A 23,081-nucleotide genomic window follows, 5' to 3' on the forward strand; every position below is an offset into this window, starting at 1 on the left:
ATCTGTTAGGGTTTACTTTTGTAGCTTTTGTTCCCTGTAAGCTTTCCTTATAGATTTTGAGGAAAAGAGTGAAAATGGCAGCCTCCCAATCTCTGGCCCTGGAGCAGCTGAGAGCTAGGGCCCCACTCCTCAGGGAGCCCTCAGAGAAAAACAGTCCATCACTCATTTCTCCTTGGTCTCTGGCCCCGCTCCATGCTCACCCAGCCTGTGACCGGGCATTTCTATCTCCGGCACATGGCCCCATTTGGAGTCTCCCAACCCGCCAGATTCCGACACCGTGCTCCCGTGCTGCTGCTCCTATGGGAGAAAGGGGAATGTCCCCCCATCTGCCCCTTGTTGGGCCCCTGGCCCAACTGTGCCACAGATCCCAGTTTATGGCAACCCCAAGCTGAGGGCCTACTCCTGGGCTTGTGTTTGCAGCCGGCTTCCCTGCTCCAATACCTGGGAGTTCTGCCACACACAGGCACCCCTGGTCTTTCTGGGAACCCAAGGGTCATGAGACCACACTGTCTCTGTGAGGATTCCACCCCTGCTTAGCTACCTGAGTGATGTCGCTCACCAGAGCAGACTTCGGAAAGTTTTGATTTTGGGCTCCATTGCTCTATCACTTGCTGGTAGCCGGCTGATGGAGGCTCCCTCCCCTGGGTCTGTCTTCCCATATATCACCTGGGACTCACTTCTCCTCACATCCTACCTTCCAGAAGTGGTTACTTTTCTGTTCATAGAATTGCTGCTATTCTCTTCTTCGATCTCCTGTTGAGTTTGTAGGTGTTCAGAATGGTTTGATAAATGTCTAGCTGAATTCCTGGGGCCAGACAGAATTAGGTCTCCCAGTTCTCCATCATCTTGTTAGCCCTCCAGATACTAGTTTCTAATACTATTCTCCAATGAAAGGAACCAGAGCTTCTCAGAAAAATGGCTAATTCTAGGACTGGAGAGGAAATATATAAGATGAATTGGTAGCATCTTATAGTGCTAGAAAGTGAGGAAGTGCTTTGAAAAACAAAGCAAAACAACAACAACAACAAAACCCACACACAGTTATGGAGGTTTGTGTCAAAAGGACACAGGAACCAACTGAAAGCTCCCAGTGGCCAAAGCTTGATCAATTTGAGCAACAAAATTAAGAGGTATTAGATTATAACCCAAAGTATAAAGTAAGTATCCATGAGTTCATGGTGATATTAATGATTGAATGAATAAGTGGGGAAGGTGAGACAAATTGACCATGCAAAAGAATTCCAAATTTATGTACGTACTCTGTCCTCAAGAAAGTCTCGCATAACTTCCCACTCCTGAAGTATGAACTCTATAGAGTGGCTTCATTCAAGAGTACGGAAAGGGATCTGTGTGTTAGTTTGCTAGGGCGGCCATAACAACGTACCACAGACTGCATGGCTCAACAACAAATGTTTATTTTTTCACAGTTCTGGAGGTTTGAAGTCTGAGATCAAAGTATTGGCAAGTGTGGTTTCTTCTGAGATTGCTCTCCTTGTCCTGCCGCTGTGTGTCTCCTGGTGTCTTCACATGGTCTTCTCTCTGCAGATGTTTGTGCTCTAATCTCCTCTTCTAAAGACACCAGACCTTGGATTAAGACCCAACTGACCACATTTTAATTTAATTACCTACTTAAAGACACTCTCATGATACAGTTACATTCTGAGTTACTGAGGGTTAGAGCTCAAGGTAAGAATTTGGAAGAGATACAATTCAGACTGTTACAGGAAAAAGAGTAACTTTACAATGGAAACATTCGGCAAACACTACCTGAGCCAGATGATCTAGGTCAATAACAACAGGGATGTCACATTGACACTCTGGCCCTTGATTTGATGTGATGAAAATGGCACCCTACCTCATAAACCCCCCCATCTAATCAAGACAAATCCTGAGGGATATTCTGCAGAATGCTTGACCTGCACCACTCAAAACTGTCATCAACACAAGGAAAGGGAAGAACAGATACCAAGATCTGAATGAGATAGTTAAATGTAATACAGGATCCTTGAACAGAAAAGGAAATGAGGTAAAAACTAAGGACATCTGGGGGTGCCTGGGTAGCTCAGTGGGTTAAGCCTCTGCCTTCGGCTCAGGTCGTGATCTCAGAGTCCTGGGATTGAGCCCCGCATCGGGCTCTCTGCTCAGCGGGGAGCCTGCTTCTCCCTCCCCCTCTGCCTGCTTGTGATCACTCTCTCTGTGTCAAATAAATAAAGTCTTAAAAAAAAAAAAAGGACATCTGAATAAAGTATGGACTTCAGTTAATGATATGTCAGTATTTGTTAGTTATAACAAATATACTATATTAAGATGTCAGTAATAAGACAAAAAGGTTCAGGGTGTTTTAACCTGCTCAGGCTATTATAACAAAATACCATAGACTGGATGGCTTATCAACAGAAATTTCTCACAATTCTGGAGTCTGAGAAACCCAAGTGCTGGCACATTTGGTGTCTGGTGAGAGCGCACTTCCTCACAGGTGTCTGTCTTCTCATTGTATCTTCACGGGGTAGAAAGGTGGGAGGGATCTCTCTTGGGTCTCTTTCATAAGGGCACTGATGCCATTCATGAGGGCTCCACCCTCAAGACCTAATCACCTTCCAAAGGCCCCACCTCTAATACCACAACCTTGGGGGGTTAGGGTTTCAACATATGAATTAGGCAGGGGTGGGGGGAGCTGGGAATGGGAGGGTGGCAGGGGCATAAATATTCAGTCCACTGAGCAAGGTATATAAGAATGCTGTATTATCTTTGCAATTTTTTCTATAAATCTAAAACTTTTAAAATTTTAAGTTTATTCAAAAAAAAAAAAAAAAAAAAGAACAAGATAAAAGAAGGCTCACATGGGCTAGGTAGCTTAGTGCTGTTAGAACTAGAACCAGAATCAAGGTCATTTGAATCTAAGTCATTTTTACTTCCACCAACTACCACATGGAGGTCACATGTGTGGTTGTTGAAGGTGCAGGGTGAGAGTGGCTGGTAAGTACTTCCACTCAAGTAATTCAGGGAAAGCAGGGCAATATAAAGCAAGTGAGTGCTATGGATATGAGCAGGAAGTTCTTTATGATCCAGAACATCAACTGATGAGGGAATCAGGTACCAAAGAACCAACCATAGAGATGAGAAACTGCTCAAAAGCTGGTGGTTAGGGCACAGGCAGAAGACTGGGAATGAAGGGCCAGAGATCACATCGATATTTTAGGACACACAAGATTAGAATCTAGAATTAGAGTAATAGGTACTGGGATTAAAATAATTGTACCTTTTGAGTTAAGGACTATATTTTTAATCCTTGCCCTGGGAGCCTTAAAGTGTGGCTAGGCCTAAACTCACAGGTGGGAGGGAGCTAGGTAAACTGACTGGAGTTGGAGAAGCAAAAGGGTGGGGAGCCAGTAGTTCCTGATGCCTGCCTTCCATCTTTCAAAAGACTTTAAGGTCAGTCTTACTCTATTTTTTTTTTTTTTTTAAGATTTATTTATTTGAGCCGGGCAGGGAGGGACCAAGGAATAGGAAGAGAAAGACTCAGCACAGAGCCCGATGTGGACCTCGACCTCACAACCCTGAGATCATGACCTCAGCCAAAACCAAGAGTCAGTTGCTTACTGGACTGAGCCCCCCAGGAACCCCAGTCTTACTCTATTCTTAACTTTGGCTTTTCTCTTTCCTAGACTAGTTCACTCATGCTGTTCCCTTATATATCCTTTGATAATAAATGGCCTCCTCAGGGCACCTGAGTGGCTCAGTTGGTTCAGTGTCTGCCTTCATCTCAGGTCATGATCCTGGAGTCCTGGGATGGAGCCCCACATTGGGCTCCCTGCTCGGCAGGGAGTCGGCTTGTCCCTCTGCCTGCTGCTCCCCATGCTTGTGCGTGTGCTCTCTCTCTCGCACATTCTGTCTCAAATAAATAAAATCTTTTAAAAAAAAAATAAATGGCCTCCCATACATAACATAATTTAGATCTTTCAGTGAACTATTTAGGGTTCTTCCCCACCCATTCAAATGTCACTCTTGCCTAGTATCTAATCCTCTGAATTACTAAATATTAGGATATGTAAATGCCAACTAATTAACCAGGAACAGTGCTTTGCCTCTGCCTCTAGAATTGGACTAATCTTTTTTTTTTTAAGATTTTATTTATCTATTTGACAGAGATCACAAATAGACAGAGAGGCAGGCAGAGAGAGAGGAGGAAGCAGGCCCCCTGCTGAGCAGAGAGCCTGATGCGGGGCTCGATCCCAGGACCCTGGGATCATGACCTGAGCCGAAGGCAGAGGCTTAACCCACTGAGCCACCCAGGTGCCCCTATAATTATTTTTTAAATATTTTATTTATTTACTTGATAGACAGAGATTACAAGTAGGCACAGAGGCAGGCAGGGAGAAAGGAGGAAGCAGGCTCCCTGCTGAGGAGAGAGCCGGAAGCAGGGCTCCATACCAGGACCCTGGGATCATGACCTGAGCCGAAGGCAGAGGCTTTAACCTGCCTAGCCACCCAGGCGCTCCTAGAATTGGGCTAATCTTAAAGAATTAGAATCACTAATGACCATGCAGCATGGACTGCCTCTTCCCCTATTCCTGCAGCTGCTCATTACAGTGCCCTCCCAGGGCAAGGATCATATTTCATTCATTTCTATCTTTATTATCTCAAGTGCTAGCACAAATAGACCCTCCAAAAAGTTATTTTTTTCAATGTGAATAAAGCAGTGGACACCCTACTAAAATTGCTGACATTCTGTCTTCCCTGTTTAGTTTTTCTCCATTGCTCACAGTTATGGGTTGAATTGTGTCCCCCCTCTTAATCCCCAAAAGATGCTTAAATCCTTCCTACCCCCTGTACCTGTGAATGAAACCTTAATTGGAAATAAGGTCTTTGTAGATGATCATGTTAGAATGAGGTCATTAGGGTGGCCCTAATCCAACATGACTGTATCCTTTTAAAAGGGCGAAATTTATGGGCGCCTTGGTGGCTCAGTCGTTGGGCGTCTGCCTTCGGCTCAGGTCATAATCACAGTGTCCCGGGATCAAGCCCCATATTGGGCTCCCTGCTCACTGGGGAGCCTGCTTTTCCCTTTCCAGATCCTCCGTGCTTGTGTTCTCTCTCTTGCTATCTCTCTGTCATAAAGAAATAAAATCTTTTTTTTTTTTTAAGATTTTATTTATTTGACAGAGAGAGAGAGGAGAAAGCAGGCTCTCTTCTGAGCAGAGAGTGTGATGAGGGACTTGATCCCAAGACCCTGAGATCATGACCTGAGCCGAAGGCAGAGGCTTAACCCATTGAGCCACCCAGGTACCCCAGTAAATAAAATCTAAAAAAAAAAAAAATATATATATATATATATATATATATATATATATATATATGCACACCACACTCTCTCTCTCTCTCTCTCACACACACACACACACACCTATGAGAAAGGGTGATATTTAGACACAGGCACACATGCACACAGGGAGAATGCCAGGGGAAGACAAAGACCAAGACTGGGGCGGGCAACAGAATTCAATGAATGCCAAAGATTGTTAGCAAACAATTCAGATGTAGGAAAGAGGCCTGGAACAGAGTCTCCCTCCCATCTTCCAGAAGAAACCAACAGTGCCAACACTTTGATCTGAGACTGCTAGCCTCCAGATCATACGGCACATTACAGTTTAAGCCATAGTGTGTGGTACTTCTTGTGGCAGCCCCAGCAAATGAATACTTGTCATCTTTACCTTCTATCTTTATAATTGTCTCCCTGGTTAGAATGTAAGCTCCATGTGTTGTTCATTCATAAATCCTCAGCATGCAAAACAGTTTCTGGCACATCAAAACTCTCAATATTGGTTACCAAAAAAATACCCATGAATGCTTTGGAGGAGAAGGATTTTTCACATTAGTTTGGACATTGTTTTTATTTGAAGAAAACCTACATGAAAATGTTCCCAATTATAAAGTGATAATTGAGAACTTTATTGACTTAAAATATACAGTGACATCTGGCTACTTTTTGGGAGGGGGACATCCTAAATCCTGGAGAGTTGTAACTATTGCTGGTTTCCATACTTCACTAATGACAAATTGCTTGGGACTGTGAATATACATGGTTAAGGTAAGGGAGGCAGCCATCAGAGTTCCTTGTCACTTTGTTGTTGTTGTTGTGTGTGTGTGTATGTTTAAGATTTTATTTATTTATTTGACAGAGAGAGACACAATGAGAGAAGGAACACAATCGGGGGAGTGGGAGAGGGAGAAGCAGGCTTCCTGCCGAGCAGGGAGCCGATGTGGGGCTCGATCCCAGGACTCTGGGATCATGACCTGAGCTGAAGGCAGATGCTTAATGACTGAGCCACTCCAGTGTCCCTTGGTTCATTTTTTAAGTCTATTCTTTTTCTGAATGAGGTAAAGTCAAGTCAAGGGTAGAGAATCCTTCTCCTCTTCTTCATCCCTACTACTTTTCTCCTACTATGGCCTACTTTTTTATCCTCCAACTTTTTCTTCTGGTCCAAAAAAAAAAAAAGACACTGATATCCATAAGACATTTTTTTAAAACTTTTTGTCCATATAGGGGAAGTAAAAGTTTTCCTTAACTCTCTAAAGGTCCCTGGCTTGGTCTGAAAATTAAACTGACAAAGATAGATTAAAAGGAGAAGCGACATATATATTTATATTGTTTTATTGTGACACAGGAGCATTCATAATGAAATGAATACCCAGAGAAATGACAAAATCTGCTTGTTTGTACCTTGGGTGAAACAAAGAGAGGCAATTGTGGAAAAGTGACTAAACTATGTGGGCAGGAGAATGGAAGATAAGAATTATTTTAACGAATGTCTGTTGGTACAGAATTCTTTTGATCTCAGCTTCTCCTTGATGATAACAATGTTACTTTCCTTCTGGTATAGGGAAGACATCTTTCATTTCCTGCTTTTTAAAAAAAGAAGGAAATCAAAGTGTTTTTTTCTTGTATTTGCTGTTTTTCAAGTCCTCCAAACTCTATGCCAAAGCAGTATACCCTGGGGTGTATGCCCTGAACTCGTTCACCAGCATTTCCCAACAGTCCTGAGAGGTAAGAATTATCTGAGGGTGAGAAAGCAGTGGTTACCACCTTACATAAGGCTTGAAGAAATTATAAGAGGTAGAATTCAAGCCTCCAAAATCTCAATCCAGTGTTCTTTTGTTGTACTGGTCACAGCTGCACATTTCCCTTTTATGTCTGGACAAAGAAAGGGTGGGACTCCAAAACATGAAAGAGATGTGATTTTAGAATTGGAGGGAACAGAGAGCACTCTTTGGGTCTTTGGACTCTCTAGCCATTACCAATGGCATCTCTGAGGGGATTGTGAGCAAGAGAAGGACAGGCTTGAATTCCAGGGAGTGAGCACTGGTGCCAAGTGTCCACCCCCCATGGCAATGGTCTTCTTTCACATACACATGCTGGATACACACACAACCAAGGGGTCAGTGTTGAGACATGGTCTTGATAGAAACCATCCCAGATTGCCAGGAAGGTACTTGAGAGTTCAAAGAAATAAGAGGCTAGGATGAACAAAACAAGTTTAGTCAACCAGGAGTGAAAGTATGGCGGGTGCAGAGCAGGTAGAAGGTGAAGATAGTATGGAGTCAGAGGTGGAAAGACCACATTCTTGTGCTTGATGTGCAAGGATAAGGGTGAGCACATTGAATGCCACTCCTGAGACTACTTTGATTTCTTTCTTTCTTTAAGATTTTATTTATTTGAGAGAGAGAGCATGAGCAGGGAGGAGAGATATGAGGGGGAGAGAGAGAGCGCGAGGCAGATTCCCCACTGAGCAGGGAGCCCACCGCTTGACTGGATCCCAGGACCCTGAGATCATGACCTGAGCCAAAGCCAGTTGCATAATCTACAGAATTCATTTGCAGTATGGACTTTCCACAAAAGTCCTCTGCAATTTTGGGGTGGCTTCTGGATAGCTTCCATGGCACCATGGAATCGATCATCACTCAGAATAGGAGGAGAAAGAAGACTGGGGCAGAAGGGTAGTGGTATACATTTGCAGACATATAGGTCTAGGAGAGGTGGGCACCTGGGTTCCCACCTAGGGGCATCTTGTTTCAGATGCCCAGGTTTTTAGGGTGAACTTGGTGATCTTCTATCTCAAATTACTGGTCCTCCCTACCCAGCTCCCAGACCGCTGCTCCTAACAGGATTCTTCTGAGTTCTGGGTTGTTCTATTGACTTGGAAGAAGCCTCCTCCCAAACCCTTTCCCTAGAAATGCTCAGAAGAGAAAAGCAGCTGGAGACTCCCAGTGATTTACCTGGACACGCGCAGTGCCACCAGCTATCACCGCGCCTCTCCGTGGCTGGGCCGTACTGCGCAGTCCAGGGCTCGCTTAGGGGAGAGGGGCGTCCGGAGAGTGACGCGGCCCCGGGGCAGGTGTGCCGCGGAAGAGAGGTCGGGGGCGCCCTTCGGGGCCTCGGCGGCTGCCGCGCACGCGGTCAGGCGGAGGATGCTCTGGGCGGACCGCCGAGGGGAGGCCGCGTGGGCGGGCGAGCGCCGGGGGCAGCCGCGGGGGTAGCGCCGGAGCGCAGCCTCCTCCCGCTCCCACAATGCACAGGGCGGCTGCGGCGGCGGCAGCGGCGGCAGCATCACCGGCCGCCCAGGCGGCTGCGGCGGCGACCCCGAGGACCCCGGGCACGCGGAGCGCTCGCGCCTGCTCGCGGCGCGCGGGGCAGTGATGGCCTGGCCCCCGCGGGCCGCCCGCGCCTGAGGCGCCCCGCCCCGCCCCGCCCGGCACCCTCGCCCCGCCCGGCCCTGCCCCGCTCCCTGCCGGCGGCTGCCTGGGCGCTTCCTAGTCGGCGCGGGCGGCCGCCCAGGCGAGGTGCGGCCTCCGCTCAGGCGGGGGGCGTCGGCGCCGCGGGGCCCCGCCATGGCCGCGTCCGAGCTCTACACAAAGGTGAGGCGGGCGGCGCCGTGGGGAGGGGGCCGCGCGGCCGGGCGCCGCCGGCTGTCAGGCTGGGGCGGGGCGGGGCGGGGGCGCGAGGGCCCGGCGGCCGCAGCACCCGGGTCCCCCGCGTTTCGAAATCCCCCGCCCGGCCCGCCTGCCGCAGAGGCGCCTTCCTCTTTCGGACGACGGCGGCGGAGGGCGGCCTGCCTCGGGGGGCCCTCTGGGGCCGCTGCCCCGCTCCCCTGGCGGGCGGCTCGGCGGGTTTCCGACTGGGAAGGGGGCCTGGGTCAGGGCTGCCCCGCCCGCCGGCTGGGTTTGGGAGAAATCCTGGCCGCGGGAGATGCTCGATCGGCGCGAGGAGATGGTCCCTCCCGTGGGGACGGGCGCTTGGAATAACGCCTGGTGCTGGTATGCGGTGCCACTTCTGCCACCAGCCAGCCTTTCCGTGCGGCTGCTGGGAACCCTGCACACGGCCGCCAGCCGCTTCTCACCTTCAGCCGCCGCGTTTCCGATGGCTTCCCGGGGGTGGCGAGCCCCTGGGGAGGACGCAGCCGGCTGGATGCGAGATGATTCACGGGCTGGGATGGTCGGCTCTCGTTGGTCCCCGGGAGCTGCTACCTACGTGTAATCCCTCCGAGCCTTGTTACACTCCCTGCCTTCCCCGTCCGCTGGGGCGAGGCTTTCCTTCAGGGTTTAGTGTAAGGACAGCGGCAGCCTTTTCTCTCTTACACCGACATTCGTATTTTCTGGGTCTGCTAATCTTTGCACGAATGGACTATTTTGGAGAACTGTCCCTTTGAAGACTTCTGAACATTCGGCTTGGGCAGTGTGTGGTGCTCTGTGAATGTGTGTCGTCATGGCACTTTATACTGTAACTCACTGTAACGTAGGTGTTTTGCCAACTATTAATCACCTTTAGTTCCAGTTAACAGAATGGGCTTAACTTTCCAAGTTCGTGTTAGCTGCAGAATCTCCATTTAGGATCTTAGAATTATTGTTTCCAAATGTGACCCCAGTAAGCCCAGGACCCAAGTTGCAGCATGTTTTTAGAAGTGTGGACCTGCCATCAAGAGACCTGGATTCTAGCCCAGGCCTTTTCACTTACTGTATGACCTTGGGCGAGTCACTTAACTTCTTTTGTTCAGTTGTCTCTTATCGGTAAGTGGAGTTAATTATACCTGCTCTGCATCTTTCAAGGCTCTTGTGAGGATCAAACCTAGGAATTAGATGGGAAAGCTTTTGTAACCCATGAATTTCTCAAGAAATGGGTATAGGATTAATTTTACCATGAAACGCCTTTCTAGCCACAGACTTAAAATACTGTACAATTGGAAATTCTCTCTAAACCTGGTAATTTTCTTTCTTTCTTTTTTTAAAATATTTTATTTATTTATTTGCTAGATAGAGATCACAAGTGGGCTGGGAGGCAGGCAGAGAGAGAGAGAGAGAGGAAGGGAAGCAGGCTCCCTGCCGAGCAGAGAGCCCGATGTGGGGCTCCATCCCAGGACCCTGGGATCATGACCTGAGCCGAAGGCAGAGGCTTTAACCCATTGAGCCACCCAGGCGCCCCTAAACCTGGTAATTTTCTTAGGCATTGTAGGTTTCTAATGTATGAATGAATGTAATTGGAAACTGATTTGACTACTTTATTAATAAACATTAATACTAACTATGTGCCAGGTACTACTCTAAGTTCTTTACAAATGTTAACTCATTTAATCCTCATAATGATGGTATGAAGTGGGTACTGAGAAATATCAGAGGCATTTTCCTATGAAGAGATACAAGTCTGTAAACATTCCTTAGTTACTTTGTATAGCCCTCCATTCTACACTGTGCACAGTGAGGAGTCCCTCCCTGAGCTGTCTAATTGTAGGCTGCTTAACTAGAGACTGATTGGATAATAAATTGCTCTTGGTCTTGAATCAGCTTTTTTCTCCCAAGATAATTTTTCAGAAAAAATTAAAAAAAAATACTATGATTTCTAGGGGCATCTGGGTGGCTCAGTGGGTTAAGCCTCTGCATTCGGCTCAGGTCATGATCTAAGGGCCGTGGGATCGAGCCCCACATCAGGCTCTCTGCTCGGAGCCTGCTTTTCTCTCTCTCTCTCTCTCTCTGCCTGCTGCTCTGCCTACTTGTGATCGCTCTCTGTCAAATAAATAAATAAAATAAAATAAAAATACTATGATTTTTAAATCTCAAGGTTTTGGCTTTTGGTCATAGCTTCATCACACGCTCTTAAAATTCACCTTCTAGTCGTTGTAAAGACAGGCTGGTTTAGACATCAAGAGTAAGTTGAGCTTAAATTGCCTTTTTTTTTTTTTTTAAAGATTTTATTTATTTATTTGACAGACAGATCACAAGTAGGCAGAGAGGCAGGCAGAGAGAGAGAGGAGGAAGCAAGCTCCCTGCTGAGCAGAGAGCACGATGTGGGGCTCCATCCCAGTACCCTGGGATCATGACCAGAGCCGAAGGCAGAGGCTTAACCCATCGAGCCACCCAGGCGCCCCTTAAATTGCCTTTTAAATACATTTATGTCCAAGTATATTCTAGTGTCTTGGCTATTTGTTGGCTTAATTCTTTTTGTGAATGGACCTTCGCTTAATGGTAGGTCAAAATATTTTTTGAGCACCTTCCGGGTGCTAGGTACTGTCCTTAATATTGAGAGGTTCGAACAATGAACAAGACACAGCCCTTTCCCTCAAAGGATTCACAGTCTGTTTTTTATATTCTTGACCTACTTTGAATATCTGGGAGCATAAATAACCTGTTGTTACCTCCACAGCAGGCAGACAGCTGGTGTGATATTTCTAAGTAGAAATTAGGGAGTGGGTCGGGACATGGGGAAGGTTGGAATGATTCCAGAGGTAAAAGCTTGGGTAGTGATTACTAGAGGAAGAGGGAAATCATTAGAAGTTAAATCAATGGATAAACACAAGGACTTTTTTCCTCACAGAGGATTATGGGGAAGGAAGTTCTGGAGTAGATTACAAGGAAAGATGTATTAGTGACATGTCATAATTATGGTATTCAACATAGTGGTTAAATCTGAAAAGTACCCTTTTAAAAAATGTCATTCAAAGCAGATTTTGATGTGTGATACAGATCAGCTCCCATTACTGTGAAAGGAAAGAGACCATTCAGTTTATTTATTGCTAAAATGATAATGGTTTTGTCACAGTAATTTATCAGGGCTTCCATTTTGTAAATTTTTCCAGGCAGTATAAACATTTTAAGGGCAATAACTAGGTTCCTAGGATATAGCATTTCTGGAAACTAACATTTTGGTTAAAATATGTTTGTTGGTTTTTAAAGTAAAGGCTTTATTAAGATGTAATTTACATACCATTCCATTCCCAACTTAAAGTTTATAGTTCAGTGGTTTTTAGTATATTCACAGAGTTGTGGGTTAATTTGTTTTTAGATCCACCTGGCTTGTTCCCAAAAGAATTGAAAATGGCTAAGATATCTCACTGCTTCTGATTTTGAAAATATTTGCTAGTTTTGACTTGCCAGTGGCTATCTGAATCATAATGTCACCCATAGATGCTTTCAGTAACTTCAGAGGATTCCGCATTTGTGGAGGAGAGTTGGAATGATAGTCCTCGTCACATGAACTTCCCAAACAGGGCTAACACCAAAAATTCTACAGAATGGCCAAGATTACCTGAAGTTATTTAATTAAGAGTCCCACTGTGGAAAAAAAAAAAAAAAAGAGTCCCACTGTGTATCAGGATGCTGAGTTTTGTAACTGTACAAAAACTTCTAAAACCCCTGCTTGAGAAGCCATGTAAACTTTCCTAGATGAGATAGCAGTTTAGGCCAATAGATTGTATATCTGTACTCTTCCTTTCCTACCATATTCCTTCATACCTACTGAAGCCTAGATTTTTTCTGGTAAAGTTCCTGTTTTACGTTCTGTGCCTCTTCCCCTTTACCATCAATCCTGGAAATTCTTACATTTTCGTCTTGAAAGTACATTTTTTCAGGGGCGCCTGGGTGGCTCAGTGGGTTAAGCCGCTGCCTTCGGCTCAGGTCATGATCTCAGGGTCCCGGGATCGAGCCCCGCATCGGGCTCTCTGCTCAGCGGGGAGCCTGCTTCCTCCTCTCTTTCTGCCTGCCTCTCTGTCTACTTGTGATTTCTCTCTGTCAAATAAATAAATAAAATCTTTAAAAAAAAAAAAAAAGAAAGTACATTTTTTCAGACTACTTTCAACATCTGAAAGCAGGACAGAAACCTCATGTCTGATCATGTGCCAGATTTGGGGTTTAGTGAGTACATTTGATTTACTCAAGTATCCTGTCATGCTTCTTCTATCTGTTTATCCTCCTGATGTCCCTAATAGTCTGTCTCCTGTAAATAATGGTTTGGGATGACTAGTCTCCTTGTAGGAATGAAGTAGGGTATAAAGAAGTGATTAAACAAGTAAGCACGTTTTCAGGCAGGTTGAACAGGATGAGTAATAGAGAGGAGAGCTGGGAGCCAAGGGAAATCAAAGAAACTGTTGCAGGAAACAGAATAGGAAATGATTGTCTGGTAGACTGAGGCACAGGCAGATGGTAAGGGAAGGAAAGGGACCAACTTGGGAGACAGGTCTCTATGATGGATGGAGATAGAGGGTGGGAAGGAGAGAGAACAGTGTAAGTTAACACCAGTAGCTCTAGCTTTGGAAACTGGAAGTTAATTCCCATTATACCATGAATTTTTGCGGACTGTGGAACTTGTAAGCTACTCAGAAATACTTCAGACTGCTTGAGCAAAGAAGAAAGCTCATGACTTTCTTGAAATTTGTTATTGTCTCTTGAAGTATGAATGTCTGGTATATTGCCCAGTGGCTGAAAGAGTACAAAGAGGTTTTAATTTTCATGAGGCCACCAGAAAAACATTTTAAATCTTCCTAGTGCTTTTAACTGTTCAAAGGAGGGGAACTCTGGAAGAGGGTCTGTGAATGGGGTTTCTGGGATTTAGCTACAACCTCCAAAGTGTTGGGGCAGGGTGGTGGGGGCACTATAGAAAAGTGTGGGAGAGGAGAAAAAACCCCTCTTACCTTATATCTTATCTCAGAAGGTAATTTACCTTCTTCGTTTTTTTTTTTTTTAAAGATTTTATTTATTTATTTGACAGAGAGAGACCACAAGTAGGCAGAGAGGCAGGCAGAGAGAGAGAGGGGGAAGTAGGCTCCCCGCCGAGCAGAGAGCCCGATGGGGGACTCGATCTCAGGACCCTGAGATCATGACCTGAGCCGAAGGCAGCGGCATAACCCACTGAGCCACCCAGGTGTCCCATAGCTTCTTCGTTTTTAACTTATAATGGATTTCACCTCCATTGGGAGAATCTAGGGGCACATGGCCCACCGGAGGATAGACTGATTTATTTGTTTCCACTTTTGGCAATTCCTAATGAAGTGTAAGAAATTCTCAGAAGTAGAAACTCCTGGATGATCTATGGAATAAGGCCTCGCCCTAGGTAGAACATCATGTGGGCAACCCCACTCCCCCATTCCATCCCCGGATAGCATGTCTTCTTCCCGTAGTGTCTTTCCAGACCTTTAGCATTTGTCTCCCTGGGGAGTTTGTCTTCTTTTTTCCTTCCAGTTGTCTCTCTCTATAATAAACTTAGTGAGGTAATAATTTATATGTAATAAAATCCACTCATTTCAACTGTAGTTCAGCAAGTTTGTGTGTGTGTGTGTGTGTGTTTTGAATCCAGTCTCTGTGGGGCAAAGTGCCATACTAGTTTTGCTTTTTTAAGATTTTATTTATTTGACAGAGAGCGAGAGAAGAAACACAAGCAGGGGCAGTAGGAGAGGGAGAAGCAGGCCTCCTACTGAGCAGGGAGCCCAATGCAGGTTTTGATTCCAGGACCCTGGGATCATGACCTGAACTGAAGTCAGACGCTTAATGACTGAGGTGCCCCTAGTTCAGTGAGTTTTGACAAATATATTCTATCATGTTATCTTTTTTTTTTTTTTTAAAGATTTTATTTATTTATTTGACAGAGAGAAATCACAAGTAGGCAGAGAGGCAGGCAGAGAGAGAGAGAGGGAAGCAGGCTCCCCGCCGAGCAGAGAGCCCGACTCGGGACTCGATCCCAGGACTCTGAGATCATGACCTGAGCCGAAGGCAGCAGCTTAACCCACTGAGCCACCCAGGCCCCCCTTATCATGTAACTACTACATAATCAAGGTATAGAACATTTTCATCATCCTCAGGAGTTTCTTGTGCTAAACTTCTTCCCTTTCCCAGTTTATTCTTTGTATAGTTAAAATGATAATTTAAAAAAAATATTTTATTTATTTGACAGAGATCACAAGTAGGCTGAGAGGCAGGCAGAGAGAGAGGGGGAAGCAGGCTTCCCGCTGAACAGAGAGCCCGATGCAGTTCTCGATCCCAGGACCCTGAAATCATGACTTGAGCTGAAGGCAGAGGCTTAACCCACTGAGCCACCCAGGCGCCCCTAAAATGATAATTTTTAAAATAAAATCCAGTTTACTAGAGTTGTGCTTACCCATTGGGACAGCAGGAAGAATTATTTGTCTGTTTTTAAAATATATATTGTGGTTTCACCTTAACCCAACCAGGAGAGATACTTAATGTAGAGGACTGAGCTGGGGTGTTGCTCCTGTGGAGTTTCATTCACAGTGGGAGGTGAGAGTGGGTGGCGGAGGTATTTAGGTGGTTTATTTCATCTTTACTTTACATGCTTACCCCTGTGTCTGCCTTTGATGCCTTGGGTCCTTAGGTCCTTGGTGTGCTAAAATGCCCTTTGGTCAATTGTCCTGTTCCATCTACCTTGGTTGTAATGTCATACTGGGTTTGTGGTGGTAACAGATTTTTAAGCTGCAAAAACTTATCCCTGGCTTTTTTTTCCCTTTCTCTTTGAGGCCCTCCTCAGCTGGAAGTCCCCTAAACCAGCAGCCATTAGCATTAAACATCTCCTTGTACAATAGAGGCTTTTTGCCAGTTGTGGAACTTAGGGATGGTATGATTATGTTTTGGTTTCAAAATAATGGCTCCAAACTTGGTTAAAATCCAGGGGGAAGTACATCTATCTACAACTTTTGGCCCAATGTGCTGCTATGGCCAAAAACATGAACACATTACTGAACTGGAGGGAGGCCGGACACTAAAAAGATAAGTTTTGTCTCTCCTTAGTCACTCATACAGAAACTTGCATTTTTCATTGGACAGCCTCTCCTTTGCTATTCTGCCTTCTGCTCCCTTTCTGCAGTATAGTCAATAAACTATCTCCTTTAAAAAGAAAACAAACAAAATAAAACAAAACAAACTTGCATTTTCCTGGCCAGGAATCCTCTGTGGATGGTTGGGGTTTCTACTTCTTGATAAAAACACTCTGAAACTAGAGGAATTTCAGAATGGGAGAAATAAAATGATTGTGGCAGTAAAGTAGGTAGATTAGAAAGGCAGGACTCTTTAATTTAAAAAGGTGAAGGTGGAAATTGGGGAAGTATTTAACATCAAGAATAACAAGTTTGTAACATCAGACCTCAGTAGAGATACTTGTTAGATCTTGAAATAAATGTGTCATTTAAAATGAATTTCTTCTTTAAACATTAAGTTTATATTTATGAAACTTATTACCTCAAGTTATGCTGACAGCTAAGATGTAATAGATTTTAAAAAAAAGGGTCTGGATAATTCATGCCTCATAGTTCTGAGATACCAACTTAACAAACATCTCGTTGACAGTGTTAAGCAGTTTACCAGCCAGAGCTGTTTCAGTTGGAAGTAACAAACACAACTCAAAGCTAAAAACGATTTTATTTGCCTCTATGACCTGGACGCCCAGGCCCATGGATTCAAGGCCAGAAAATGGTCTCTGAGGCTCTCTTGTCACTGGCTTTCATGTCAAATTGTGCTGTTTACCGTTGGTTTCATCCACATGACAGCTCTTTTCGTGGTGAAAAAGATGGTCAGTGGCACCTGCAGATCACATGATCTTCCAGTTCTGGGCCTGGAGGAAGTCTGGTAAAAGAACTCTGGTTGCGTTTGCTAGGGGTCATGTGCCCTCTCCTTCCACTGTGCTGTGTAAGGGGGTGGGTGGGGGATATTATGCATAGTCAAGCTCATCTCAAAGACCAGGCGGAGGATAGGACATCATAATTGATAGCTCCACTCAGACCTGGTGGGGTGGCTGAAAGCTGTTGCCCCTCAGAAAGAATAGTTAATATCCACCACGAATAAGTTACCAAAAATACAAAGCAATTGAATTCTGCCCCTCCTTTTGCATGGCGAGGAGGACATTGGAAATCTCTCCCTCCCCCGCTCCTGCAAACCATAGAATCATTTTGAATTTTTTTTTTTAAAAGAGCCAATGAGAATCCATATAAACAAATGTTACTGAAAGCGTATCAGAGATGGAAGATTTGAAAAGTATTTTTCATTGAGTCTTGATCAGGGGGTTATGAACCCTATGTCTTCTTCTGTTCTGATCTTTTTCTGCCATATATCCTCAGTGTTTTATTTCCCCTCATTTCCTTCATGTTTTTGTTTGAATACATTATTCTTTTCCCCCATTTCCATCAACAGATAAGTTGTAAAATTTGTTATTCCTGTTTTATTCATTTCCAGTGTTCTTTTTCTGCTTTCTTGCCTTCTACACTGTTGTCTGCTCCTAGACACCCTACTCCTTTATTTAATCTCCTCACCCTAATGCTCTGTTGTGCTTTGTTATACCCAGTACACATGCGTGTGCACACACACACCTCCCTAAAATGGGATAAAATAAATTCTTATGAAGTGAATTGTTATTTAGTGACTTCTTAGATTAAGGAGGAAACTTCATTTCCTCAAATCCTTGTACTTTTTGCTTTACCACTCCCTGAATCTGACATCACAATAGGAAGTAATTTCTCATGAGTGTACATAAATTATTTTCTGTGTATCAGAGTATCTATATGTTTTAAACAAACATTTTTGTGTTAGACTACACTTTAGACTAGTAAGAACTTAGTTTTGCATATTTTATTTTGTTTATATTGGAGTATATACAATAAGGGGACCAGCTATTTTTTTAAGGATATGACCTCACTTTAAAACATTTTTGTAGCAGTCCTTAAAAAATTTTCACCCGGAGGGGCGCCTGGGTGGCTCAGTGGGTTAAGCCGCTGCCTTCGGCTCGGGTCATGATCTCAGGGTCCTGGGATTGAGTCCCGCATCGGGCTCTCTGCACAGCAGGGAGCCTGCTTCCCTCTCTCTCTCTGCCTGCCTCTCTATCTACTTGTGATTTCTCTCTGTCAAATAAATAAATAAAATCTTTAAAAAAAATTTTTTTTACCCGGAATTGGTCTCTATATGCTCAAGCTGAGAAAAATCTTAATTCTAATTTGACAAGCGTCATGCTCATGCTGGGAACAGAAGTCCTGGAGATGTTTTTCATAAAATCAGGACATCTGTATTTTAATATAGAATTTGGGTCAAAACCTGGATTAAATGTTTATCAAGTCAGAATATATAGATAGATAGATAGTTCTGTCTCTTTCTATATATATATATCTATATCTATATATATCTTAGTATAGAAGTAAAAAAGTTAAACCCACTAGAGTTAATATTGTATTTTAACCCATTCTTCCTGTTTTTACTGATATTTTTTCATCTTAGACCAAAATTTCTCAACTTCTGTGCTATTGCCATAGTAGGCTAGATAATCCTTCCTTTCTCTGGGCTTTTCCTGTGTATTGTAGGATTTTTAGCCAAATCCCTAACCTTTATCTGCTAGACCCAGTAACATCTCTCACCCCCAGTTGTAATAATCAATCCATATGGTCTACAGACATTGCCAAATATCCCCGGGGGTGGATCTGGCCTCGTTCTGCCCCACTCAAGAACCTCTGCCCTAGACCTTAAGGCTTAGACTAGGGTAAGAAAAAGTGGAAAAGAGTTAGGAATAGAAGCAGAAATTTTTTGGAAAAAACTTTTAGGGGTGCGTGGGTGGTTCAGTTGTTCAGCATCTGCCTTAGGCTCTGGTCATGATCCCAGGGCTCTAGAATATAGACCTCCATTGGGCTCCCTGCTCAGCAGGAGACCTGGTTCTCCCTCTCCCACTCTCCATGCTTGTGTTCCCTCTCTCGCTGTGTCTCTCTGTCAGAAAAATGAATAAAATCTTAAAGAAAAAAAAACTTTAAAAAAATAACTTTTTGGTAATTTTTTTTCTGCTTAGAGAAATCGTACATCTCAGACAATTTTGAAAATACAGAAACATATAAAGGAAGAAAGTTAAAAAAAGAAAAAGAAAATTAGAAATAAACTAATACTACCCAGAGATAATAATTGTTAATTATTAATTTATTTCCTTAAGTCTTTCATCTATATTGATACAGTAATTTTTATGAGTTTTTTAAACAATATATATTGTGAGAATTTTTATATTATTAAACATTCATTGAGAATATTTTTAGTGGTTGGATAATATTCCATCACCTGGATGTACCATAATTTATTTACTGCTGGGCATTTTCACTATTATAAGATAGGTACTATGGTGAGCATCTTTGTACATAAATCTTTGAATTAGTTTTAGTCAATTTTATATTCCAAGTCTCTTTGACAAGTGTTGATACTTACATTTATGCTGGGGTAGGGTATTCACATTTATTTCGTTTTAAAAATAGCATTTTTTATGTATATTGCTTCAGGGCTAGGATGACCAGATGTCCTGCTTATGTGAGATGCTTTCTGCCATCCAGTGCCTTTATTGTTTTTTGAGAAATGCTCTTAGGTAGAAATATATAAATTTACTTCAAAAACTTAACCTTTTGGAAGGCTAAACTATTTTCTTTTCTTGACCATTTTCCTCATTGTTACTCTTATTCATTGTTTATCCTTGACTTGGGGGGAATCTGGGCCAGATAGAATTATTAAATTAGAAAGAATTAAACCAACCATGAAGCCATTGTCTTAAGGGCATAAACAAAATACAATATAACTTGGAAATTACCTGAAAATATGTTATCATTTTATTATAGACAACATATGCTCCTAATTAGAACAAATTATCATTTGTTGGGAGTGGTCAGAGCCTGAGTGTGTTTTCAGGGGATAGTCAAGAACCTGAGAGACCTTCAGCGTCAGTTACCTGCTGTAAAGCAAGTGGAATGGAGCAAAATATACCCAGTGTTAAAGATAGCACCCTGGAATGGAATCTTTATAACACTCAGAAGGTATCTAGGGTCTTGGGGTTGGGGGGGGTGCTGTGAGTCATTGCTGTGTACTGCAGCCTGCTTAAGGACTGGTAGCCACAATTGTGGTCGAAAGTTGATGGTGTGGAAACTTAGATATTGAAGCTATAGGAAACCAAGTAGAAGTTGGAAGTTTCTTGCTTTCTTTCTCTATGAAAACCTTGATTTTTACCTTCTTTAGTTGTCATTTGTTTTCTTCTAAGAACCGTGGCTTGCGTAAATGCACAACTCCATAGCAGTACAATGATCAAATAATAATGGTTAGTGTTTACCCAGGTCTCACTGTGGACCAGATGCTGTTCTGAGAACTTGGTTACAACTGTTTCCATCCTTGGCTTCCACCTCTACCAGTGCCTGAAAGAGACATAGTGTATTCCAGCTGTCAAGCATGGACTCTTTACTTAGTGTTTGCATTCGGGTTTGAATCCTGGATTTGCTCTTTGCTTTCTGCATGACCTTGACCAAACTACTTTACTTTCCTGTGCCACAATTTCCTCATTTTTTAATGAGGATAATAATGCTCAGTATACGTGGTTTTAATGGTGACTAAATTTTTTAATATATATAAAAATGCGTAGAATTGGTAACTGATGCATACTACAGGCTTAACTGTTGGCTCTTGTTATTGCTGCTCTTTGGTTATAACTATTGTTCTTTCTCTCTGGCCACTTGGTCTTCTTCATAAACTCAGCTGCCTCCTCTAACCTCCCGGTTATTGGTGCTCTTAGGTTCTGCCCTTCACCTACCCTCCCTCCCACTGTGGCCTGATCTGCTCCTGAAAAGTTAGGTATGAACCTGTGTTGATGACTTCCAGATCTCTGTTTCCCGCCTCCTTGTTCTCTTCACAAACCTAAATCCCTGCCACAGCTGCCTGTGGGCATCTTTACAGGCCCCTCAAACCTAGCATATTCGACGTTAAACTTGTCATCTCCTCCCTTCCTCTTTCTTCCTCTCTACCCTACTTCTTCGTGTCTTACTTTCCTCATCTAGAAGATGGGATAATAGTAATACTGACTTTCTAGAGTTGTTAAGGGAATTTAAGTGACATAGTTCATGCATAGCACCTAAAATAATGCCTGGTACACATTTGAGAAATGTTAGCCACTATAATTTTTACTAATTGTATTCCCTGTCTGGTGAATGGCATCAACATCCATCCATGTACCCAGACCAAAAACTTAAAATTGTCTTGATTTCCCCCTTTGGCCAACCCCCCCCCCCACCCCCCCGCCACTCTCCCACCCATCACTTACCATTTCCTGGTACTATCCTTATTTTGTTTGGACCCTTTTTATTTCTTCATTGGATCCTGTAACAACACCATAAGCAATTTTTGGTCTTACCTTCTATAATCTGTTTTTTGTTCTGTTACCAGAGTGATCTTTATGTAAGGAGCATATGTGATCATGCCACTCTCTGACTTAAATTCCTCAGTAATTCCCTATAGGATTGTCTTGAGAATAAATATATTAGTGTAGTGCTTTCCAAACTTTTGTGTCCATCTGAAATCACCTAGGAATCTTGTCAAAATGGAGGTTCTGATGTAGGTCTGTGATGGGGCCGCAAGACTTTCTAACAACTTCTAGGTGAAACCAGTGTTGCTAGATTGAGGACCACACCTGGAGTAGTGAGGCCATGATACACTGGCCTTTTCCTTATCTGCCTTCACCCTAGGCCAGTCTCCTGTCTCGTTTTCAGTCCTGGCATTCAGGTCTTCACTCTAAGTCAAGAGCTCTCCAGGTTGCCTTCTTCCTGCTTTGCTGCATTCCCCGTACCTGGCTTTTCTCCACTGTTTGTTCATGAATTATGTCTTTCAGGTCCTAGTCTGTCTAAGATGTTCCTGAGTATTCTTTATAGAACACTCCGTCTACATCTGCCCTGACACAACACTGCATTGCATACCTTTTTCTCCCAGGGACGGGGGAAATCTCACATTTGTTTTGTTTTAGTAACAACTTCATTGAGATATCATTCACATACATTACAGTTCATTCATTTAAAGTGTGTAATTCCATGGTTTTCGTGTTTTTTGACCTAGCATGTGGACTAGTGCTTAGTACATAGTGAGTAACACATCCATGACTGAATGAATGAACTAGAAGGTATTAAAGTACCATTGGAAAATTTTCTCCAGATCTTCCTCTTCATATCTGTAATTTTTGGCTTTAACATTTCAGCATTCAAGTGGTGCCTGGGTGGCTCAGTGGGTTAAAGCCTCTGCCTTCGGCTCAGGTCATGATCTCAGGGTTCTGGGATCGAGCCCCACATTGGGCATTCTGCTCAAGGGAGCCTGCTTCCCTCTCTCTTTCTGCCTGCCTCTCCGCCTACTTGTGATCTCTGTCAGATTAAAAAATATATATATTAAAAAGTTAAAAAAAAAATTTCAGCATTCAAGTCATCTTATTTATTCAACAGTAAGTCTTCATGAGCTTCTTTCTTTCACCTCCCTTTTTGGTACCAGAGTGGCAACCATTCTCTTGGCCAGTGTTAATGCATCATTATAGATCACTTTGCTGAATTCTCCAGTGCTTCCAATTGTCTTTTTCACCTCAGGCTGTAGTGAGCAGTACTGAGCCAAAACACAGATTTTAACACACTGCTCTCTCCAGCTTAAAATCTCTGGCTGGTCCATAGCCCCTTATCTCCTGCCCTATTTATCTACTGTAGAGTCAACTCATTCCTTGTCTTGACATTTAAGACTCTTTTTTTTTTTTTTTTAAAGATTTTATTTGTTTATTTGACAGACAGAGATTACAAGTAGACAGAGAGGCAGGCAGAGAGAGAGAGAGGGAAGCAGGCTCCCCGCTGAGCAGAGAGCCCGATGCGGGACTCGATCCCACGACCGGAATCATGACCTGAGCCGAAGGCAGCGGCTTAACCCACTGAGCCACCCAGGCGCCCGACATTTAAGACTCTTGATCTTTTTCTAACCCCATTCTCTTGGCTTGATCTTTCACAACATGAGTTTCCCCAGAC

The 23,081-nt window shown here is 43.6% G+C and overlaps 2 protein-coding genes across 8 annotated transcripts in view; one reads left to right on the plus strand and one right to left on the minus strand.

The window, feature by feature from the left end:
- Positions 1–8,300: 8,300 nt before the first annotated feature.
- LOC122894568 (artemin-like) lies at positions 8,301–8,888 on the minus strand. Its single transcript, XM_044232359.1, has one exon. The coding sequence runs from the start codon at positions 8,886–8,888 to the stop codon at positions 8,301–8,303; it is 588 nt and encodes a 195-aa protein (XP_044088294.1).
- MYO5A (myosin VA) overlaps positions 8,823–23,081 on the plus strand; it is a 201,805-nt gene continuing 187,546 nt past the window's right edge. For 3 of the 7 annotated variants that reach the window (XM_044230813.1, XM_044230815.1, XM_044230817.1), the window contains exon 1: positions 8,824–8,913. In XM_044230813.1, the coding sequence (XP_044086748.1) occupies positions 8,887–8,913 (27 nt within the window). In that variant the 5' untranslated portion in view covers positions 8,824–8,886. Of the gene's footprint in view, positions 8,914–23,081 lie in introns of all 7 variants that reach the window. The other 4 variants (XM_044230816.1, XM_044230818.1, XM_044230819.1 and 1 more) reach the window with 2 other exon arrangements.

Source organism: Neovison vison, chromosome 13, assembly GCF_020171115.1.
Source record: "Neovison vison isolate M4711 chromosome 13, ASM_NN_V1, whole genome shotgun sequence".
NCBI classification, from domain to species: domain Eukaryota; kingdom Metazoa; phylum Chordata; class Mammalia; order Carnivora; family Mustelidae; genus Neogale; species Neogale vison.

Bases quoted from the DNA above. Each gene is read 5' to 3' on its own strand.
- LOC122894568 (XM_044232359.1), bottom strand. From the start codon at position 8,888: ATGGCGGGGCCCCGCGGCGCCGACGCCCCCCGCCTGAGCGGAGGCCGC.